Consider the following 25,134-nt stretch of genomic DNA (forward strand, 5'->3'; position numbering starts at 1 on the left):
AATTTTAACTGAATAAATTTATCCTTGGCAGAAATCATGAGAGGGATAAACTATTGTAGGCTCTCAGACCAATCCTCCTCTGTCAATGTTGGGAGGTTGCAGTGTCAGGCTGAAAGGGCCCTACTGGCCCCGGGGCCACCCGCGCATGTGAGACAAAGGTAGATGGAGAAGAGTGTTCTATCCACTATGCGTGATGTGAGCAACCTTTCGACCTGATGGGGCTCTACCGTAATAGGGTCTGGAAACTGTGCTCCAAGGGCTTGCCTTAGTTGCAGGAACCTGAAATACATCCAGGAGGAAGCTCAAATTTGTGGCGAGAAAGTTTGCGGCTTCTCTAAGTGCTTAGAGACTTGTCTCCACCCCCTCACCGTGGTTCTCATGGGGGTGGTGGTTTGCGTGGTGGATGAAGCCCATCTGTATACTAAATTACTCAGTTCCGAGTAGGAGCCCACTATAGCTGCCTCTAAGTTGACTGATGGATTGGATTGGTCTTGCGTGAACCACCACCGTAGCGATACTAGGACCGCTGCCCGGTAGTATTTACAGAAATTAGGAAGGGCAAATCCACCCTCCGAAAGTGCTAGTTGGAGTGTAGATTTAGCTACTCTTGGTACCGCTCTCTGCCATATAAATGAGCCTATTGTCTGTTCTAGTTTCTGGAAGAAAGAGTTAGGAAGAGTAATAGGGGTGTTCCTGAACACATATAAAAACTTAGGGAGAAAGGACATTTTGATTAAGTTGACTCGTCCTATGGGTATAAGTGGTAGGTTTTTCCAGACAGAGCATTTCTGTACGAGCTTGTGAAGGACTGGCTGAACATTGGATTCCATATATTTGGGTAGGTGTCTGTAGATTTGGATTCCTAGATATTTAAAACTATCCACCAATTGTAGGGGAGCGGGAAGTCTCGGAGGGGGTGTACCTTGATTTAGCGGGAATAGAACAGATTTATCCCAATTGATTCTGACTCCAGAGTACTTGCCAAAAGAATCTATCAGTTCCAGAGTGGCTGACAGAGAATTTTGGGATTCTTTGAGGTAAAGGAGGGTATCGTCCGCATACATGGATACTTTTTTGACAATGGGGTAGACTGATATGCTGGCTACTGTCAATGAGGATTGGAGGTGGATGGCTAGGGGCTCAATGGCAAGAGCGAAAAGAGTCAGGGAGAGGGGGCATACCTGCCTGGTACCTCGGCGGAGCGGGAGTGGCGCAGAGAGGAGACCATTCGTTCAGACCCTAGCTGATGGATTAGAGTATAGCATCTTGAGCCATGAAATAAATATCGGGCCTAGGCCAAATCTCTGCAATACATTCCATAGATATTCCCACTCCACCGAGACAAAGGCTTTTTCAGCGTCTAAGGATGCAATCACCTCCTCTCCCCCCTTCCCAGCTATCCTGTCTATCACCATAAACAATCTCCTCAGGTTGATATCTGTGCCCTTGCCTGGCATAAACCCAGTCTGGTCCCCATGTATCAAAGAAAGTATAACTGTACTGAGGCGATTGGCCAGTACCTTAGTCAATATCTTTGCATCTACGTTCAATAGTGATATTGGTCTGTATCACGAGCATAGCTCGGGATCCTTCCCTGGTTTGGGAATGACCACGATCACAGCCTTCATCATAGAGGGTGGTAAAGTGCCTTCCCGAAAGGATGCCAAGAGGGTTCCCCTCAGTCTGGCCGCCAGAGAGCCGCAGTGTGTCTTACAGAACTTGGCTGGGAGGCCGTCCTCTCCCGAAGTTTTGCAAGCCTGCATAGAGGAGATTGCCGTCTGAACCTCCCTTAGGGTAATGGGTGCGTCTAATTGCAAGCGAGCTTCATCTGACAGAGTGGGAAACTGAAGACTATCTAGGAACTGTACTCGGCCCTAGAGGAATATAGGTTCCTATAATAGGTTGCGAATTGTGCATTTATCTCATCTGAGTCTGACAGCAGCCTCCCAGACTAGTCCCTAATATTGGCAATGTGGGTAGTGTCAATTGGCACCCTAGAGAGCCAGGCGAGCATGCGGCCCGACCTCTCACCCTGTTTGAATATTCTTTGCGATTGAAATAGTATTTGTTTCTTTGCTGCCGCTAGTCTAAAAAGTTGAACTTCCCTCAGGGCCATGAGAAGGTCTTTTCTCTGTTCCTCTCTCCCATTCTCTAGCCTCTGGGCACCGGTCTCAGCCTGCATAAGCGAGGCCCGGGAGGATGAGCATTTGTGCACCATCTTTAGAAGAGGCTTCCTTCTGGGACAACAGCCATGCAGACCAATTTGATGCAGGGTGCGGCGTATGGTCTGAGCACTGACAGGCTGACCCCCCACCCCTTCAACCTCTGCAGCAATGCTGGCAGTACTCATACATCTATTTCTCAAAGAAAACCTCTGGATATGGTGTTAAGCACTGTCTAATGCAATCCTTAGGTTTAAAAATGTGGGCCTAACTGCATTAATTCCTTTGCGTCTGAAAAATAACAAAACAATAATTCCAAATATTTTCTTTATACATGAATGACTAATCTCCCAAAATAATGAACTAACACATTAATACTAATATAGCCTATGTTCCCAAATAACAAAAGAACAACAGGACTTCTGAAAATACGAATCAAATTGGTAAAACAAATACATACTATCATGAAATAAGGAATTGTTCTAAAAACAAATATTTCTAACATAACGGTTATGACAAAATTAAGTTTGTAATTGTCAGTCAGTTCCACAGTTTAATGCAATCCTTAGGCTTGAAAAATGTGGGGCCCAACTACATTAATTCCGTTGCATCTGAATAAAATAAAAATAATTCCAAATATTTTCTTTATATTTGAAGGATGACTAATCTCCCAAAATAACAAATTAACACATTGAAAAAAATATAGCCGATGTTTCCAAATAACAAAAGAATAACAGAACTTCCGAAAATACTAATCAAGTCGGAACAATGAATATGCTATCATGAACTAATATATTAGGTATAGATATTAATGCCTTTGAAATCCATTCTGGGGATACTCATTTTTTGTTTATGACATTTAAGGATGTGGCATTATATCTATGAGAAATCAGTCACCGACCGCCCTATTTTGTTCATCATGAAATAATGAATCACTCCAAAAATAAATCATTCTAACATAACGATTATGAGAAAATGAAATTATTTGCTTCACTAATGAAACCGAAATGAAACAAAATACATTTTTCGTCATATACATCTCTACTGATTTACTAAAACCGGTTAGTGCAAAATCTGGCGTATCTCTGCACAGAAACCAATCAGCTTCTGGGTATTTTGTCAAAGCTTAATTGAAAAAGCTGAATTTAGAAGCTGATTGGCTACCATGCACAACTGCACCAGATTTAGTTCTCCCCAGTTTTAGTAAATCAACCCCAATTGCTCCTACAGTGCTCAGCTATAATTACACAGATCATTTGAGTAAGGATGTGCAATCCTAACACCAAAATCCGTTCTATTCTGGATCTGCAAGTATGCAGCGTGTCTATCTCTTCCTGCAATTTAACCCAAAACCTAATGTGTATTGTATCTGTCAGCTTACCAATTATTAGATGCGGGGGCTGCATTAGTTTTCTTTTTTTTAGGCTTTTTTCCCTCTGTGATCTGGCTGGTAACCCACTTATTGTAGTAGGGTGCAACAGAGACACCTTTGGAAAGCAGCTTTGTCAGTCTGGGGGGAAGGGTAGTGTTAAGTGTAGTAGCTGATATAGATACACTATTTAAATTGAAGCCAAACTGCAGGTAATAACCTTTTAGGCATTTACAGCAACCGTTTTGTTCCTTTTGGGGTAAAGTTTTACATGAATAAATAAAAGCAGATTTTTGTAACTACTCCTGTCTGTGGTAAATGGTTTGTCCCAATTCTCTAACTGCTACTTCTGCAGGACAGCTCATTCTGGTGAAAAAACAACAGACTTACAGGCCAGATCACCAGATGAAAATAAAATGTTTGTGAATAGCCCACATGAATATAAGCCACCTACTTAACTTGGTGTTCCTGCTGACTTTGAAACATCAGCTAGGAGAAGAGAGCTAACTAGGATAGTAATAAAACCAATGGGCATCTGTCAAGAGTGCAGAATTTGGGGCAGTGAGAATGCAACTCTGCGAGTGGCTTTGAGGTCATGCAGCTGAATAAACCACTACAGCCCCAAAGTCAGTTTGCCCAATGAGTGTCAGGAACACAAGCAAACACCCCCTTTCTGTGACTGATTTGGTTAGCTTGTAATGTACAAAGATAGATATGTAACATAAACATAGAAAACATAGGTGGATTTTTTTTTTAACCACTTGCTTACTGGGCACTTAAACCCCCCTCAGTCCCAGACCAATTTTCAGCTTTCAGCGCTGATGCACTTTGAGTGACAATTGCGCGGTCATACAACACTGTACCCAAATGAAATTTTTATCATTTTTTTCCCACAAATAGAGCTTTCTTTTGGTGGTATTTAGTTACAGCTCGGAGTTTTATTTTTTGCTAAACAAACAAAAAAAGATGCAAAAAAAAAAAAAAAAAAAATCATGTTTTAATAGTTTGTTATAAAATTTTGCAAACGGGTCATTTTTCTCCTTCATTGAAGTGCGCTGATTAGGCGGCACTGATAGGCTGCATTGGTGGGCACTGATGGGCTGCATTGGTGGGCACTGATGGGCTGCATTGGTGGGCACTGATAGGCTGCACTGGTGGGCACTGATAGGCATAGTTAAGGCGGCACTAATAGGCACAGATAAGGCGGCACCGATGGGCACAGATAAGGCGGCACTGATGGGCAAAGATGGGCACAGATAAGATGGCACGGATGGGTGGCACGGATAAGTGGCACGGATGGGTGGCACGGATGGGCACTGATAGGTACCACAGATAGATGGGACTGATGGGCACTGATAGGTGGCACTGATAGGTGGCTCTGATAGGTGGCACTGCTGGGCACTGATGGGCGGCACTGCTGGGCACTGATGGGCGGCACTGCTGGGCACTGATGGGCGGCACTGGGGTGCAGCACCTGAGGCAGATTTTGGGTGGCACTGTGGGTGGCACTGCTGGGTGGCACTGTGGGTGGCACTGTGGGCACTGCTGGGTGGCACTGTGGGCACTGCTGGGTGGCACTGTGGGCACTATGGGCACTGCTGGGTGGCACTGACAGGGGGGCACTTACTTTATTCAGGATGGCACTGCGGGTGGCAGGTGGGCACTGGCAGGGGGCAGGTGTCCTTTTATATTGCTGGCCGTGATCGGGACTGATGTCCCGAACACGGCCGCCGGCGATCGGCTTTTTTTTTTTCTCCTCGCGCTGTCAGCGCGAGGAGGAATACTAGCCGATTACCGGCTCCGTTTTATCACATGATCAGCTGTCATTGGCTGACAGCTGATCACGTGATAAGGGGTCGGGATCGACCCCTTACACGGATCGGTGATCAGGCGAGTCTCACGGACTCGCCGATCACAGAGCGCGCCGCGCGCGCCCCTCAGGGGGCGCGCAGGCCGCTCGTAACCGGGACTACGTCAATAGACGTAGTCCCGAAAATGTGGGTCCGCGCTATTGCCGTCATTTTGCAATAGCGCGGATCCCAAGTGGTTAAAAGGTGTCAAAGTTTACAGCTTGTGTTATAAAGGAAACCTCTGCTAAGTGACTTTTCATTCTTAAACTGCTGGTTGCCTGGTTGTCACAATAATCCAGTGGCTTCATTAGATTCTGACTCACTGACCTGGCATAAGTATACAGATTAACCTCCCTGGCAGTATTCCCAAGTGTGGCTCGGGGTTAAATTTCAGTACCATTAGCGGTAACCCCGAGCCACACTCGGGATTGCATTGCAGGATCTTGGTGCGGTATACTTACCTTGTCCCCAGGATCCTGCGATGTCCTCACCACTGTGTCCTTGGGCTCTATCCTCCGCCCGATACCTCTGTGTACCGGGCTCCGTTCCCTGTGAGCACCACGACGCACGGGGGCGGAGCCGACAGCAAATTCAAAAAAGTGAAAAATCATAATACATACAGTACAGTACAGAATACCTTACTGTATGAAATTATTTCACCTCCCTTTTGTCCCCAGTGCTTTGTCCAATGCCCTGCATGCAATTTTATATAATATATACTGTTCTTTCTGCCTGGAAACAGGAGATTGTCCATAGCAACCAAAAAGTGTCCCTTTACGTCAAAAGTGGTTTTATACCAGATAGAAAATAGCTATAGTAAATTAAAACACTTGCAGAATTGAGCGATAGTGAATCGTGGGGAAATTTATTTTATTATTATTATATTATTATTTTTTATAATTATTTATATTTATTTATTATTTATCATTTATGATTTTTTGTTGCAAACTTCATCATACCCGGGATATCTATTAGGCTCTTGTTTGGACAGATTTAAATGTGTTATTGCTAAGAATTACAGGCCTACAATATAAAACTCCAAATTTCTATGCAAAATAATTATACTGCTTTGAGATACAAAAATCTGACATAATCATACCGCCAGGGAGGCTACGAATGGTATTTGCTTGCTGCATTCTTTTTCTTGATTTGTGACTCGGAAAGTCAAACACTTGGTATTTTGAACATGAAAGAAATGCCATCCTATGTGTTTCTTCCAACTTAAGTTTCTTTTAAACTACACTACTTTACTAAAGTGGAAACCATTATTGGTGGGCTATTAATAAGTAAGGATACAACACACATCTGTAATACACATGCATAGCCAACCTTTAACAATGCACATGCAAATTCATTGACTTTGAGCATCCATCCCCATTATTTGGAACAGCCTATTTCCTAGCTTACACTAGAACACAGTTACAAGTATTTTAGAAGTATATTGTGCAGTGTTTGCATTACGTTTCAAAGCATTACTTGTGTTGGATACTGTTTTTTTAGTTATTGAAAATATTTTATTGGATTCCAACATTTCATTTTAATAAACCTGCATTATCATTCTACTCATTATCATTAATGTGTATCTAGCAATCTTTTGTCTTTAGTTTTGAATAGATAGGAATTAGGAAATGATTAAAACTCCTGCCAGGTTGTTTGCTGTCTGTGTTCCACTAGGGAAATTTCCCTTCATTTCTTGTCCTGAAGATACAAGGGAGAGGAAATCATTGCAAAGTGCAGGGAAATCCCCTCTTAGGGTCATGGTCTTAACAATTTCCCACTATTCAAAACTAAACAAAAATAAAACGCTTTGGATCTACATATGCTCTGCCTATATATATATTATTTTCAATATTTTTGACATCCCAAATATGCAATATTTTGTAACTGTATGTATAGGAATACTAGCAAAATATACAGTACACCTATTTTTTTTTCTTTTTATTAATTGCTGTGAAAATCCTAAAACATATACTAAATGGAGTGCTTGTTAATATCCTTGATCCAAACTGTGCCAAAGAGCATAAAGATTTCAGAAAATTAACTATGTGCCAGATAAACTGTAACACTTCTATTAGGGTCTGTTCCCACTGCCTGCATGCCAAGCTTTACGTTTGGCGTGTGGGCAGCTGTCACTTTTTGGCTGTATCACACAGTTTCCTTTTTTTTCTAACTTTAAACTTTTTAAGAAGAGCACAACGTGACAATTAACCTCCCTGGCTGAATTCCCGAGTCTGGCTCGGGGTGAGATTTAATTACCATAAGCAGTATTCCTGAGCCTCGGGATCGCTTCGCTGGATCCATGTAAGGGTTACTTACCTTGTCCCCTGGATCCTGCAATGTCTCCCCGCTGTGATCAGCGAGGCCGCCATGTCTCGCTCGATCTGTGACAGTGTCGAGCTCCATTCCCTGCGAGAGTTGTGACGCACGGGGACGGAGTTAAGCGCCAAATTCAAAAATGAAAAAACACAGTATAGGTATAGTATAATGTAATCTTACAGATTACAGTACTGTATCAAATAATTACACATCCCCTTTGTCCCTAGTGGTTTCTCCAGTGTCCTGCATGTAGTTTTATATTATAAATACTGTTCTTTATGCCAGGAACCTGGAGATTGTCCATAGCAACCAAAAAATGTCAGTTTACATGAAAAGTGGTTATAGACCAGCTAGAAAACAGCGATAATAAATTAGAATCACTCGCAGAATTGAGCAATAGTAATTTGTGGGGAAATTCGTCATCAACTACTAAAAGTAATGACAGCGACAATTCTGCAACTCAGCATATTTCAGTTTTGATTACATTATTGAATCATTTTTAATATTATTATATTATTATTTGTTATAATTATTTATAGTTATTTATTTTATTTTATATATATAATATATATATAATATATATATATATTATATATATATATATATATATATATATATATATATATATATTATTTTTTATGATTTCATATTTCAAATTTTATCATATCTGGGATGTCTATTAGACTCTTGTTTGGACAGATTTAAGTGAATTATTTCTAAGAATTGCAGGCCTACAATATAAAAATCCAAATTTCCATGCAAAATAATAGTACCGCGTTCAGCACCTAAAATCTGAAATAATCATACCGCTAGGAAGGTTAATTCATGTCTCCGCACAGCAGCACAGTGTATTGTGCAGCTGTGCAGTGATGTGCGGTGGCTACCTTTGCACTGTGATAAAATGCAGCATGTCTGCATTTTACTACAGCTCAATGCACCTTCAGGCTAGGCTGCTGTGCAAATGGAGCATATTGAAATTGTTTTCTATGTGCCCTAGGGGTGACTGACCAGTGCAGAAAACTCACCAAATGATGTGTGAATGAGTACAACTTTCATGGTGCAAATCGGGTGATTTTTAAGGCTAGGGTAACATAAGAAATCTTAGAAACCCAACAAAAATCTCAAAACAATTGCTCTTGTGTGCTACTGCTGATTGTTGGCCAATTATTACGAAATTAATTTCATGGGATTAATCTCACAGGGGTGTACTTGAATAGAAAAAAAATCACTCAAGAGTGTCCTACATAAGTGATTGATGGGCGATTAATCTTCTACTCCCATTCAAGTCTACGGGGGAAAAAGATCAATGGCTAATAGTTTCAGCTATGCAATTATATTGTGGCATTGTGTGATTGTGGGAGATGGATTGCTCTACTAAATTGTGCTAGTAAAAAAATTCTAATGTAGAAGTTCACATTAAAATAAATGTTACATAAACATAGAGATCATTTAATAAGATTTAAGTTGCTGAACCAAGCTAATACAAATCTCCCATGTAGCCCTAGTGTACCAATGTAGCTCTAGTCTAAATTTTTCAGGGAGCCTTTGTGTAAATTGGGGCTACTGCAGAGATTAACCACTTGACCACTGGGCACTTAAACACCCTTAATAACCAGACCAATTTTCAGCTTTCGGTGCTCTCGCATTTTGAATGACAATTACTCAGTCATGCAACACTGGACCTATATGAAATTTGTGTCCTTTTTTTCACACAAATAGAGCTTTCTTTTGGTGGTATTTAATCACCGTTGGGTTTTTTTTTTTTTGTGCTATAAAAGAAAAAATACCGAAAATTCTGTAAAAAAACGAATTTTTCTTTGTTTCTGTTAGAAAATTTAGCAGATTAGAAATTTTTTCTTCATAAATTTTGGCCAAAATTTATACTACTACATATCTTTGGTAAAAATAAGTACAAATTGGTGGATATTATTTGGTCTTTGTGAAAGTTATAGAGTCCACAAGCTATGGTGCCAATATCTGAAAATTGATCACACCTGAAGGACTGACGGCCTATTTCAATTCTTGAGACCCTAACATGCCAGAAAAGTACAAATACCCCCCAAATGACCCCTTTTTGGAAAGAAGACATTCCAAGGTATTTAGTAAGAGGCATGATGAGTTTTTTGAAGTTGTCATTTTTTCCCACAATTCTTTGCAAAATCAAGATTCTTTTTACTTTTTTTTTTTTTTTCACAAAATTGTCATATTATCAGGTTATTTCTCACACACAGCATATGCATACCACAAATTACACCCCAAAACACATTCTGCTATTACTCCCGAGTATGGTGATACCACATGTGTGAGACTTTTACACAGCGTGGCCACATACAGAGGCCCAACATGCAGGGAGCGCCATCAGGTGTTCTGGAGCACCCAGGACAATTCTGACATTTCTCTCCTACATGTAAAAATCATCATTTATTTGCTAGAAAATTACATAGAACTCCAAAACATTATATATGTTTTTTTAGCAAACACCCTGGAGAATACAATGGTGGTCTTTGCAACTTTTTATCTCGCACGGTATTTGCGCAGTAATTTTTCGAATGCTTTTTTTTGGAAAAAAAAACTGTTTTGTGCTTAAAAAAAAAAAAAACACAGTAAAGTTAGCCCAATTTTTGCATAATGTGAAAGATGAAGTTACGCTGAGTAAATAGATACCTAATATGTCACTCTTCAAAATTGCACACGCTCGTGGAATGGCGGCAAACGTCGCTACTTAAAAATCCCCATAGGCGACGATTTACATTTTTTTTACTGGTTATATGTTTTGAGTTACAGAGGAGGTCTAGGGCTAGAATTATTTCTCTCGCTCTAACGTTCGCAGCGATACCTCACATGTGTGGTTTGAACACCGTTTTCATATGTGGGCGGGACTTACGCATGCGTTCGCTTCTGCATGCGAGCACATGGGGACAGGGGCGCTTTAAAAAAAACATTTTTTTTTTATTGTTCATTTTACTTTATTTATTTTAGTTTGACATTTTTTTCCCCAAAAATAATTTTTTTGATCACTTTTATTCCTATTACAAGGAATGTAAACATCCCTTGTAATAGGAATATGGCATGACAGGTCCTCTTTACAGTGAGATGTGGGGTCAATAAGACCCACATCTCACCTCTAAGCTGGGAAGCCTGAAAAAAAAAAAGATTCTGGCTTTGATCGTATTAGCGATTCGGTAGAAGCACCGGAGGGCGGAGGGCGGCGGGAGATGTCTATGGCTGGGTATTGCAGGGTATCACCGACTATGGCTGGGTATCTCAGAGCATGGTGTTGCAGAGTACTGCGTTGCAGAGCATTGCAGGGTATTGGCGGGTGTTGCAGAGCATTGCAGAGCATTGCAGGGTATTGGCGGGTGTTGCAGAGCATTGCAGAGTGTTGCAGGGTATTGGCGGGTGTTGCAGAGCATTGCAGAGTGTTGCAGGGTATCGGCGGGGGTTGCAGAGCATTGCAGAGTGTTGCAGGGTATCGGCGGGGGTTGCAGAGCATTGCAGAGTGTTGCAGGGTATCGGCGGGGGTTGCAGAGCATTGCAGAGTGTTGCAGGGTATCGGCGGGGGTTGCAGAGCATTGCAGAGTGTTGCAGGGTATCGGCGGGGGTTGCAGAGCATTGCAGAGTGTTGCAGGGTATTGGCGGGTGTTGCAGAGTGTTGCAGGGTATTGCAGAGCGTTGCGGAGTGTTGCAGGGCATTGCGGAGTGTTGCAGGGCATTGCGGAGTGTTGCAGGGCATTGCGGAGTGTTGCAGGGCATTGAGGAGTGTTGCAGGGCAATGCAGAGTGTTGCAGGGCAATGCAGAGTATTTGCAGGGAATTGCAGAGTATTTGCAGGGAATTGCAGAGTAATGCAGAGTATTTGCAGGGAATTGCAGAGTAATGCAGAGTATTTGCAGGGAATTGCAGAGTAATGCAGAGTATTTGCAGGGAATTGCAGAGTAATGCAGAGTATTTGCAGGGATTTGAGGGGTTAATTTTCGGTGAGCAGCGATGTGGGCACTGCAGATGCAGCCCACATCGCTGCTGACACCGATCTCTTCCCCCTCCGCTGTACCGATCGGTACAGAGAGGGGGAGGGAGGAACCGGCGTCATAACATGACGCCGGCTTGTTTACAAGTGATCACTCCGTCATTTGATGGAGCGATCACGTGGTAAACGGCCGCGATGAGCGGCCGTTTACCGTGATTCGTGATGCGCCGGGTCCACTGGACCCAGCGGTCACGGATGCTCTCGTGTGCGCGCCCCAGGGGGCGCGCGAGAGCAGAATTCTAGGAGGCCGTTAATTAACGGCCTCTTAGAGTTAAACAACCGCCCTGATGCCGTTAATCGGCAATGGGCGGTTGTTAAGTGGTTAAGGCAATGCAATCCTGTTGCCACTGAGATATTTATGACAGTTATCTCATTAGCATCACATTGATTTCAGTGTGCTACAAAATGAGTGCCAACAAGTGGTTTCCAGCAACAAAGCAATCACCTGTGTAGCTCGAAGCTAGGAGCTAGTTCGCACAGGGTGATGCATCGATGCACATGTTGCTGTGGTTATAGCAAGCACACAGCAACGCATGCACAACGGTGCAATGGCATTCAGTTTGAGGCAGACACCAATGCACTAATGCAATGCACTTCAGTTCTGCACCACAAAGATGGGAACAATCTGTGTGTGACTTTAAAAAATACCTGATTTTAGGTGCATTGCAGTCCATTCAAAATGAATACGTTTCGTAACACAACACTTGAAAACTGTGCGATAATGGATGGTTAATGTGTGTGTGCTAAGATAACACCCTTGTTGAAATGAATCCCAAGCCTGGGGCTACATGGTTGATCTGTTTTCTCAGACAGTGACATTAATCTCCTAGTGCAAAAATACTTAGGATACTTTCACACTGGGGAGTTGGGGGCGTTGCCGGCAAAGCGGCACTATTTTTAGCAGTGCTTTACCACCGTTTTTGAAGAGGTTTTCGGGCCTCTAGCTTTTAACCCCCGCTATCAGCCAAAAAAGGGTTAAAACCGCCTTCAAAGCTCTGCTGCAGTCGTGCTATGCTGGTGGTTCGGCGGCGCTGCCCACTGATTTAAATGGGCAGGGGCACTTTAGGAGCGGTGTATACACTGCTCCCACAGTGCTGCAAAGATGCAGCTTGCAGGACTTTTTTTGGCGTCCTGCCAGTGCATCGTTCGGGGGTGAGAGGAGAGGCTCCTTACAGGCGCTATGCAGAAGCTATTTTTAGCGCTATAGCACCTGTAAAGTGCCTAGGGGTGAAAGCAGCCTAACAGTAAGGGATAGTTGAGTGATTGTTAAATTATTAGTCTCAGGAGGGATGCAATTGAATGGGGAAAAAATTGCCTTAGAATTTCCTAAATGAGAAATTGTAGAGTGGTTATTCTACTCCTGTTGACATCTATAAAAGCAAAGAGAGGGGATTAATCACTTTTTATGCTATGCATGCAATTAAATTGAGACTCTGAGTTGAATTACTAAAGGAGTAGAAATTGTTCACTTAACCAAACGAATGTTCACTTAGTGAACACTGAATGCTTAAAACTGTGTTCAATTAAGCAATCATATGTAAACAAAATCCAGCTTTTTCTTATTTCACTTGAACATGATTAGGGCATTTAAAGTGAACACAGCTTCACCTTATTCACTAATCCATGTAAACATTCATTTTGCTTAGTGAACAATTTCTACTCCTTTAGTAATTCAACTTAGAGTCTCAATTTAATCGCATAGCAAAAACAGTGTCTTCTTTCCTTTAGTTAAAAAAACAAAAACAAAATACAACTGTAGGGAATCAGTTGTGCCACTGGCAACTCCTATGTTGCAGTTCACATTACATGTGATACATCTCAATTTTACAAGATTTTAGTGCCGATGTCCCATCATATAAGGTCCCCCATCAGATAGTGTCCGCTGTGTACTGCGCATGCGCACTACACAGCAACACAGATTCCGAAAATAGCCGAGGATGAGCGGCGCCTGCGCCGTGAGTCCAGGTTCTAGCCCCACCATCCAAGTGGACATAGAGTAGGAATAAAAAAGAGCCGAGCGCAGCGAGGCCAAGCCCGAAGCGTGGCGAGCGAAGCTCGCCCGCTAGGGGCCCTCTAATTTTCCGAACCCTATATCCGCTTGGATGGTGGGGCTAACACCTCCACACGCCGTTCAGCTTCAGAGATTTTCCAAAGCTTCTTCTGCCCCTTACTGCGCATGCGCAATACGGGGCGGACACTATATGATGGCAGGACACTATCTGCCAGAACACCGGTATAGAGCTAATTAAAATCTACTATGTAGCTCGCGCATCACCCTGGGTCTACTGGTTTAATTAAATCGCCTTGATACTGAGAGATGCAATCACTTATATACCACCATCTCATTAGCAGCACATTGGTTTTTGTGTATTACAAATGAGGTGCATGCCAAAACCTAGTTAAATGTTTTAGTAGCAGTCAGGTTGAATCACCCAGATTATAGCCCCCAGGGTTATTGTTAAGCTGGCATGGTACATTTAGCTCAATTATGTACCCGATTCCTTGTAAAAATGAATAATAAAAAAAAAAAAAAATATATATATATATATATATATATATATATATATATATATATATATATATATATATATATATATATAAAGAAGCTGGCATTTTGTTTTCAGCTGCTTCATTATAAAAAAAAAGATTGCTGGAAAACAGGCCAAAAGTTTTTAAAGAACACACATTTCCTAAAATGCTGCTATAAAAAAAAAATTGCCAGGCACATAACTTCACAAAAAAGGCTTATAGATATGACTACTTTTTTAGCATTACATGCCATACATACTATATCTATGCAATATTTTCTATACATTTACTATCCAAAATAAATGGCAACTTTTGTTTGAAAAATCCCAAACTCTTTCTATAAACCTGGCTTTCATATTGGTAGTTTCTTCCAGTCTGGACATTGTCACATTATATGATCCAATTATTAAATTCTGCGTCTATTGTCAGAAAATAACATGCTTTTCGACTTCTGTACAAAAATGACAAACAAACCCCAGTAAAAGTAGAAACATTTTTTCTTGCAGCAAAATACTGATTATTAAGTAATGAAATGATTCTATAATATTTCGTACTGTATATAACATAATAACAATACTAAGCATAATAATATAGCATAACAGCAACCATAATTTAGTGAAGTTGGTCTGCAAAATGTTCTTCTAGAACAGTTTCTAGAATAGTAAAAATAACACATTTTAACATACAGATAATTATTAGGTGATATTTACCTGTACATGAAAAATCAACCTCTAATGGTAAAGATTTTCCAAGAAACAATTTACCTAACTGTCAACTCCACCTATTTGCTGGGTTGCTGGGAATCACATTCTGGCTTATTTTATCATAAGGGCCTTAAGTGGTGATTTATCCCCAGAATTTCAAATCCATTCAGTTGCTGCGGCTATTATAACAAGCCAGATGATAGCAATACAGTTCCCTAATATGTTCTTCTTGTGTAGAATAAATGAACCAACTGAGAATCCACCTTCTAAAAAGTGACACCTTTTCTATAGTGTGTAATAAACAAACTAGTTTGGGGATATATCACCAATGAAACCCTTGAGGGACTTAACAAGATGGTAGGTGGAACAGCAGGTGAGAAAAGTATACAAGAAAGTGCTGTTCAGCCCTCACTCCAGGCAGGGAAAAAGGATAGAGGAAAAGATGCAGCTGCAAGGCTGGAAGGGTTTGCTTGGAGTGTGAACCGGGACGCAAACAGAGTGCCTAATATGCCTGGTATGTCTAATCCATATAATATTTCTGATATAATAAAAGGCAAAGTGAGAGATGAAGTGGAGATGGAGGAGGTGATGAGGATGGAGAGAAATGAAAAGGGGAAGGCTGACTCATGTGAGATAATGGAGGGGGCGATACAAACAGAGCAGAGTGGAGCTGCTGGACGGATGGAAAGAATAGAGAAAGAAGGGGGGAATGTTTCAGGTGTTGTTGCTCTGCCTGTCCAAGATGAGTTGGGGAGAGAACCAACAATTAAGGATGTGTTCCTGGCATTACAAAATTGTAACTGTACCTTGACTTCACTATCTACTCAGTTTAACCATCTCAGGGAAGATGTGTCTATTATGCGCCAGGATATGCAGAAAGTACGTGAGCGAACATCTGCAGTGGAGGGGCGGGTGGCTACTTTGGAGGAAGAGATGAGCCTAATGCAGAGGGACTTTAAGGAAATGGGTATGCAGTCGGGTCGCAATGCAAATCGCATGGATGACCTTGAGAACAGACTCAGAAGAAATAACGTGCGAATCCTTGGTATACCTGAACGCCTAGAAGGGGGGAAGCCAACGGAATTCATAGAGCAGTGGTTACTGGAAGTGTTTGACAAAAAAAACTTTACCCCTTTCTTCGCTGTAGAGAGAGCACACCGTATTCCTGCTAGACCCCCACCTCCGGGTAAATATCCAAGGCAGTTTATCCTAAAAATGCTTCATTACAGAGACAGAGACAAAATATTATCACTGGCTCGTATTAAGGGCACCATCGAAGTCAATGGGTCTAGAATTTATTTTTTTCCGGACTATTCTGCTGAGGTTCAAAAGCAAAGGGCTCAATTTAAAGATGTTAAAAGGCGACTTCGTGATATTCAAGTTCAATATTCCATGCTTTATCCTGCCAAATTAAGGATTATAGCTAGAGGAGAAACTTTTTTTTTTGATAATTCTAAGGCAGCGGCATCTTGGCTTGACAAAAATGAGCAACATATTTCATCGCTTGTTGACAGCACTGATGTTGTGCAAGGAAACTGAACTTTTTATGAATAAATTCAAAGGATAATGATTAAAAATATGATGAAAAATTGTGAAGTGAAGAAATGCGACTGGGATTTGGAAAAGAACTTTTCTCTGTACTATATGGGGGAGGGGACAGAGACAAAAATGTTTTGTTTTCTAACCTTTAATCTCTTTTTTTTTTTTTTTCTTCCTTGTCCCCAACCCTGCCCCTTCCTGCCCCTTCCTTTCCTTGTCCTTTCCTTGCGCCCACCTGAGGCATTTTTTTTTTCTTTTTTTCTTCCTTCCCTTATCCCTCCCCTTTTATTTATATGTATATGTATGCATGTGTATGTGTGTATGTGTATATATATGTGTATGTGTATGTATATATATGTATATATGTATATATATATATATATATATATATATATGTGTATGTATATGTGTGTATGTATATGTGTGTATATATATGTATATGTGTGTATGTGTGTGTGTGTATATATGTGTGTATATATATATATATATTTTTTTTTTAGGCAGGAGCCCCTGCTTTTGCTTTTGTACTTGCAATAGTACAAGAACTCCTCCTCATTAGGGCTCAAGCCTGGATGGATTTTTTCCTTCTCCCCTGTATACACCTTCCTGCGGGAAACAATGTTTTTTTTTTTTTTTTTTTTTCTGTTTTTCTTGTTTTGTTTTGTTTTATTTCTTTTTTTTTTTTTTTTTTTTTTTTTTTTGTGTGTGTATGGGTGTATGTGTGTGTGTGTATGGGCGACAATTTACATGTTACTGCTTGATGCTGTTGTATTATTTTGTTTATGTCTATTACAGTACGATACGCTTAAGAGATCAACTGAATGTTGGGCTGGTCAGGTCTGTAACTCTTCAAATGGAGGAAGACCGTATAATGACTTACTGTTGTATGGTTTACCGTATTTTGGGGATCATGTGGACAATATGGGCACCATGTCATGTGTGTGTATATATAATTATTAATGGATAATAAGATCAGAATATGGTCATGGAATATTAGAGGGATTAAGAACCCTATTAAAAAGCGTGCTATGTTCAATAAACTGGTCCAGCATGACCCGTTGATTGTTTGCTTGCAGGAAACACATTTAACTAAAGATACTGTTAGCTTATTACAGAATAAAAAGTACACTACTCAATACCATTCAGTATATTCAGCTTACGCAAGAGGAACAAGTATATTAATTTCCTCAAAGGTCCAGTTTTCCTGCAAGCAAGCAAGGATAGATCCACAGGGTAGGTTTGTTTTGCTGGTATGTACACTGTTTTCTACGCAATGTATTTTGGGGTCTATTTATATCCCTCCTCCATATAACAGTGAAGTAATGCGACAGATAGGGATGATATTGGCTGATAATCCAGGGACCCCCATGTTTATTATGGGGGATTTCAATAATGTGTGTAATCCCAGCATGGACAGATATCCAGCAGGCCCTAATGTGAATACTACATTCTACAATTATATTCAGGAGCTTGGACTGTATGACATATGGCGGCTTAGGAATCCATCTTCTAAAGAATATTCTTGTTGCTCTGGTACTTTTCAGACCCTATCAAGGTTAGATATGTTCTTGGGAACAGACTCAGCTATTGTTTGGGTTTCTGATGTTTATTATTTAACGAGAGATTTATCAGATCATTCACCGTTAGTAGTAACAGTAGATAAAATAAAGCCTAAAATTAGGTCTAACTGGAGAGTTCCTGCTTTCTGGTTTAAAGTTCCCCATCAGGGGGATGAAATGAGGTTGGCCTTAGTTGAATTTTTTCAAATTAATAATAACTCAACATCACCTCAGGTAGTATGGGACACCATGAAGGCATTTTTGAGAGGATTATTGGTTAAGGCCATAAGCGTCTACAAAAAAGCATGTAGAGAACGGGAATCGCTGTTAGCAGCAGAGGCGCAGCAGAAAGAAGTTCAGTATATTCAGAGTCCTACTACCTCTAATCGTAGGGTGTGGAAGGATGCACAATTATTATATAAACAAACTTCTATGAAAAAGGCTGCGCGGTCTGACTTTTTGTCTAGATGTCGCAGATTTGAAGAAGGGGAAAAATCAGGCAGAATGCTATCAGTAATAGCTAAATCCCAAGAAGATAGTAAAATTATTTCTGCTATTCGTACAGTGGAGGGAGATATTACTTATGACCAGAAGGAAATAATGCGATCCTTTGTTCATTTTTATAGTAATTTATATCAAAATAAAGTTAATTGTTCCGAGACAAGACTTAGAGAGTTTTTAGAACCTTTAAAACTCCCCTCTCTTTCTGAAAATGATAAACAAGAACTGGGTGCTCCTCTGACATTGGAGGAATTGATTAAGGCAGTGGAAGAAAGTCCAAATGATAAAGCCCCGGGTATTGATGGGTTACCCTCAGAAGTATATAAACAATATGGTGAGGTTTTGCTTCCAGAATTATTGAAGGTCCTTAACCAGGCTTTGGAATCATTCAGGCTTCCTGAATCTATGAGGGATGCATGTATTATTGTATTAGCAAAGCCGGGAAAGGACCCTTTGGCTCCGGAATCCTACCGCCCGATATCATTGTTGAACTCGGACGCTAAGATTTTAGCCAGGGTCCTGGCTAAAAGACTAAGTAGACATATGCAGGGATTGATTCATCATGACCAATGTGGCTTTATCCCAACAAGGTCTACAGCTATTAATATAAGGAGGCTTTATTTGAATATGCAAATACCAACTGATAATATTGGGACAAGAGCGATTTTGTCACTCGACGCTGCGAAAGCTTTCGACAGTGTCGAGTGGACATATCTGTGGGAGGTGTTGGGTTTGTTTGGCCTGGGGGACAAGTTTATAAGGTGGATCAGGATGCTGTATGCCACTCCGAGGGCATGTATGCAAATAAATGGCACGGTTTCAGAATTTTTCCCATTATACAGAGGAACAAGACAGGGGTGTCCCCTGTCTCCTTTACTATTCGCATTGGCCCTTGAACCACTGGCCGAGGCCGTTCGACAGGCAGAATCTATTTGCGGATTTATTAGAGGAACGAGGATTGAAAAAATCTCCTTGTATGCTGATGATGCATTACTGTTTCTTGGGGATACAGAAGGTTCTTTAAGCTCCTTAATGTCACTAATAAAACAATTTGGATCGTTTTCTGGTTACATTATTAATTGGGATAAATCCGTACTACTTCCCTTAGATAATCCTAGTCTGTCCAGGTTAAAAGAGGCCCCTCAAGTTAAAATAGTGTCATCATTTAAATACTTGGGAATAATTATAAACTCTAGAATAGAAAACTATTTAATGGATAACTTGTCACCTATTCTTAACAAATTTCAACTTAAGAGCATGGCGTGGACCAAATTGCCATTATCGGTGGTAGGCCGTGCAAATCTCATAAAAATGATCTGGACCCCTCAATTGTTATATATACTCCATAATTCACCGATATGGATAACTTTAAAATGGTTCAAAAAAACAGAATCAATATTTCGTAGGCTATTGTGGAAAGGAAAAACCCCGAGAATTAAGTTATCAATTCTCCAGAGGGCAAGGGATTGGGGTGGATTAGCGGTACCACAGCCAAGACTCTACTTTATAGCCTCCCAGCTTCAGCATTTTGCAGGCTGGGGGGAAAGTAATTGGGAAGACCCCATACAGGTTTTACTGTTAAATAACAGTTTTCGATATAATCTTGTGGCTCAGTTGGAATCCGGAGCCCTGGGTAACACCTGTAGGGGTCTAACAACGACACTTATGAATAGAGTCTGGAAGGAAATGAGGAGTATAATGAAATTTGAAGGAGTCTCAAAATACTCCCCGCTTTGGGGGAATAAGCAATACAAAGAACTATATAAATTGGAGGGATTCGAAAGCTGGCACTCTAAGGGGCTTCAATATATAGAACAGATGTTTACACATATCGTTCTGCGCTCCTTTCAGGACCTGCAAGAATCCTTTCAACTGCCTTCTAGTCACTTCTATAAATATTTACAATTACGGCATGCGATTCAAACTCAGTTTAGAAGGGAAAAGATAGTGATAAAACCTACCCCACTTATAACATCATTAGCAAGGGGGGAGGAAAAAAAGGGCTTGATCTCGTCTTTATATGGTCAATTGATGAGACTATATCAGGATAAAGTTGTCAGCCCGGGTAGAACAGGCTGGGAGAGAGACATAGGGGACATCTCAGATGAAAACTGGCAAATTATTTTGAGAAGGGTACCCCTAGTATCATTATCACCGGCTCATTGCCTGACGCAACTATTTATAATATATAGGGTATATAGAACACCAGTTAAATTATTTAAGTGGGGCAGACGCGATTCTCCAGAGTGTCCTAGATGTCAAAAGTCTCCAGCGGATTTAATACACATGATGTGGAATTGTCCAAAAGTGGCTAGATATTGGCGAGAGGTGGTTAATACAATCAATGCTACATGTAATACGCATATCGACAGGACCCCTATGACATGTCTACTGGGATATTTGGACGAGGAAGGTTTCTTTCCCAGGGAGGTGATGATATTAGTTACCAGACTATTGTTTATTGCACGTAAGTTAATTGCTCTAAGGTGGATATCTTCGAATGCACCTTTACTTGAGGACTGGCGTCTTCAGGTAAATGAAAACATCTTGAAAGAACAACAAATTGGTTGCAATAGGGGAGAATCCAATAACTGGATTAAAATATGGAAACTATGGATATCGGATCCACGGGTAGCTCCACCCTCATTGGTAATGGGGGAGTCTGTATTGAGTGGTTAGTATAGTTTTTCTTTTTCTGTTTGAGTGGGACAGTAAAAGCAGTATTCAAAGGAAGATGTGGGTATAAACATTCTCCTCCTTTGTCAGCTTGTGATATATAACTCACTATGGAAACTACGTTATGGATTTTTCGCCCGGAGAGTGCGTGTGTTTTTTATATTTTTTTATTTATTTTTATTTTTTTTGTTTTTTTTGTGTTTATGTCTGTGTGTATGTTTGTAAATACTTGTGTCTAAAGGATGGTTAGGTAGTATATATGATAGTGGCAAGTAAGAATAAGAGAAAAATATAAAAAGTTGTTTTGAACGAATCAATTGAAATAAATAGGAAAACGAGAATATGATGTATTAGCGGTATAAGGAAACAAAACTGTAAAATATAAAACTGATATTGTAACTTGGTCTATTATAACTTGTAATATGTCAAATAAAGAAATAAACAATAAAAAAAAAAAAAAAAACAAGATGGTAGGTGATCAATTCAATAATGCTCATCCTATATAAAACATCCCTTTTGAATAGTGTTTGTCTTGAAAAGAAACAAGCTAAATTCCCATCCTGTCACATGAATGTGTGGGAAAGGATTTCTTTTCCAAAAAAACAATCTGAACTTAAAAGGTAATTTTAAGCATAGCATATTGATAATAAGTAATAGGTACAGTTTATGCAAAAAAAAAAAAAAAAAAACATTAAAAATATATCCAAGGCCACAGTATTGTCTCCAGTGAGCCAAATTAATTGTCGTAAGGATGTCCAGACAACAACTGTTAACAGCTGTAAATCATTGATTTTCTAAAGAAATTGAGACTGTTCATTTAGTAAAATCTGTGTTTATTTGTCCAGTTGTGCTTATTTTTGGGGGTTTTTTTTTCTGCACATGGCTATTAAAAATAACTTTACCTTATTTACTATCTTAAGAAAACATTTTCTACTCCTTTATTAAATCAAATGTAATTCATCAAATTAGTTAAATAATTAATTAAATTAGAAAAGCTCAAAAATACATCCAAAACAAGGGAAAACAACACTATCTCAAAAAGATGATCAATACATGTTTTGCCCAAAATATATATATTTTTTTAGTAACACCAATCTAATCATAACAAAGAATCATAAAATATCAGGTAAATATTTAAATCTGTATATGCCTGCATAGTTCTCAGAAATAAGGCACTGCTGATAATACATTGACCTCCATCCTCTGATTTTACTCCACTAGAGAATCCAGTTAAAAAAAAAATATTCCTAGAATTCTTCAAGCCTAAAAAAATGGAAAACTGCTTATTCATTGTGACTAAAGAAATACATAATGGTTGATGTAACTAACATCTGAATAGCCATGTAAAATACTCAGAATATTGTAGCACTATAAATTGGGGGGAAAAAATGAATTTTCAAAACCACAAATTCTTTATGAAAAAATATAAAAAAATGTTTGCGTGTTTGGTCATTTGAGTTTAATCGTGCAGATCTAGCAGGTCTAGGAGCAGCTCAAAATAGGTAGTTTTATAGTGAGCATATGTAGTCACAAAGCAGTACAGTAAGAGATGGGGCTTACACTTACCACAGTAAATCCACACTTGACAACTTTAATTCAGGCAAAATTTCTGTGGCAGAATGGCCGCACAGTGTCCTTTTATCAAAATTTGTCATTTGTGGATTTACAATAAGTGTGCCCTCTGCTCTCTTTTATAGATAGATTTTTCAGAGTTAAATATAAGAGGTTGGAGAATCACACTAATTATAAAATATAGCACTTTAAAAAAATTATATTAATATTAATATTAATAACTACAACTATATCTCAGAGTGTTTTCTATAAGTTAAATTATATTACATTGATAACTTCTGATTGACCTATTTGTTTTGCAGAGCTTTAATATAGCATGTGTTCAGATAGGCAGGTAGCAAGCACCTGCTAAAAGGCCGTTGATACAAGCCACAACAAAGGAAGCTATGCATAAGGTTCATGAGCCAGTTGCGGGGGACCACTGATCTAGTATGACAGAAACATCACTTCAAACAAAAATTGTGGGATTACTGTAAGTGCTACCCCCACTCCTTTATGAATGATAGATAGATAGATAGATAGATAGATAGATAGATAGATAGATAGATAGATAGATAGATAGATAGATAGATAGATAGAGTAATTAAGGCTGACCATACATTATACAACTTTCTTGGTTAACATTTCTTTAGATTGACCAAAACCAAATAATATAAGGTCAAACCTAAACACTTTCAAATTACACGCAACCAGGTAGCCCCTTGCACTACATAGTTAAAGGTAAATCTAAATGAAATTAAACAAGAAAATTATATAATGTATGGCCAGCTTAAATGTGTTTGTGAATGTGAATGTGCATTTGTTTTTTTTCTGTCTGTATCAGAATCTAAACTACTATCATTGTTAATAATATTATATTATTATTATTATTATTATTATTATTACTATTAAAAATATTATTATTATAATAAGTAAGCTTTTTCAGCTTTGACTGAACTTATTAGCTATCCCTATCCTTGAGAAAAGTAATGATTGCTATCAATATAGGCAGACACTACTGTCTGCTAATTTTTATATACTGCTTAGAGTACAAATGTTTGGGGGATGTATCTGGTTGACTGGTAAATGTGTGACTACATCTGCGGTGAAAATAACCTGGTTGAGGCTGCCATGATCTAGCAGCATTTGACATTCAAGAGATTTTAGTTGACATTGTAGTAACCAGAATATTCTCAGTGACATTAATAACACATAAAGAATAAAAACCAAGCTGCATTTTCACTTTACACAGACATAACATTAAGAACATCCTGTTTGCACATGTATATGTTGGAAATCTATTCAATAGATTTTATGCCTTCTATTAAAACAGTTCAGATCCTTAACCATTAACAAAAAAACACACTTAATTTAAATAGCATAATCTATTTTGTCCTTTCAATTTTTTTAAATATCCATTTTAGCAATTAACCAGCTTGATGAAACAACAATAATAATGTTATAAGTCATTGAGTGAACACATCACCTATGTAAAAAACATATTTTTATATATTTTAATAAAATTGGTCAGTAAGGGAAATAAAGCAAAGATATAAAAAAAAATTATATTGGGAAAGGAGAGTAAAGAAAACTATTACTTAACATCTCCCAGAATGCTACACCAACCACTTCCTAAACCTCAACCTGGCATGCATCTATAGAACAACTCCAGACCCCTAACCCCAGAGCAGCAAAATTAATGCATTATTAATCTGTCAGACTGTCCACACTCAGATGCCTTCAAATGTTAAAGAAAATCTACTCACCACGGAAAAAGCCATTGGTAAATGTATTAAATGGTTCAAAAGGGTTACTGGAGTCCATGATGGTGGCCTGGTTGAAGGCGACAGTTTATTCCTTGTGGTTTAGACTGAACTGGCAGAGAGAAAAGGAAAAAATATAAATTTCCTAGAATAAAAGAGGCAGTTCCCCAAAGACATCAAATGTCTCTGAGTTTGTATGGCCACAGGAATGCATAACCACTAATTTGCAGCATCATTTTTTTCCAACTTATAAAACACAAGCTAGAAGTAGAAGTTAAAGCATCGGCAAAAGCAGAAGAGAACTGATCGTGAATGAAAAGCAGATAAAGGAACTCTACCTTTTTTTTTCACAACTAGGTTGGTTTGATTACACTAGATGTGGTGCTGAAGAGGTTGCAGTTTTTAAAAATTTCAACTGTGCAAAGACTGTGGTTGTGTGGTTGTGTGTGGAAGGCCTCAAAGAGCTTTAAGTCAAATGGAGAAAGAAGACAAAACAGTCATCTTTCTCAGTGGATAGAGGGTGATCACCTGATCTTTGATGTCAACAACTCTGTACGCTGTCTGTGGCTTTTTCTACGTCTTTGTGATT

At 39.4% G+C, this 25,134-nt stretch overlaps 1 protein-coding gene across 1 annotated transcript in view; it reads right to left on the reverse strand.

Annotated features, from left to right (window-relative positions):
- Window positions 1–24,846, reverse strand: part of RUNX3 (RUNX family transcription factor 3) — a 184,046-nt gene extending 159,200 nt beyond the window's left edge. Inside the window, exon 1 of the mRNA XM_077481884.1 lies at window positions 24,549–24,846. Within this exon, the coding sequence (XP_077338010.1) occupies window positions 24,549–24,606 (58 nt within the window). The 5' untranslated portion in view covers window positions 24,607–24,846. The remainder of the gene's footprint in view (window positions 1–24,548) is intronic.
- Between the last annotated feature and the right edge of the window lie 288 nt (window positions 24,847–25,134).

Source organism: Lithobates pipiens, unplaced genomic scaffold (genome assembly GCF_037356315.1).
Source record: "Lithobates pipiens isolate NorthernLeopardFrog02 unplaced genomic scaffold, aLitPip1_a1.2 Scaffold_16, whole genome shotgun sequence".
In the NCBI taxonomy this organism is placed as follows: Eukaryota; Metazoa; Chordata; class Amphibia; order Anura; family Ranidae; genus Lithobates; species Lithobates pipiens.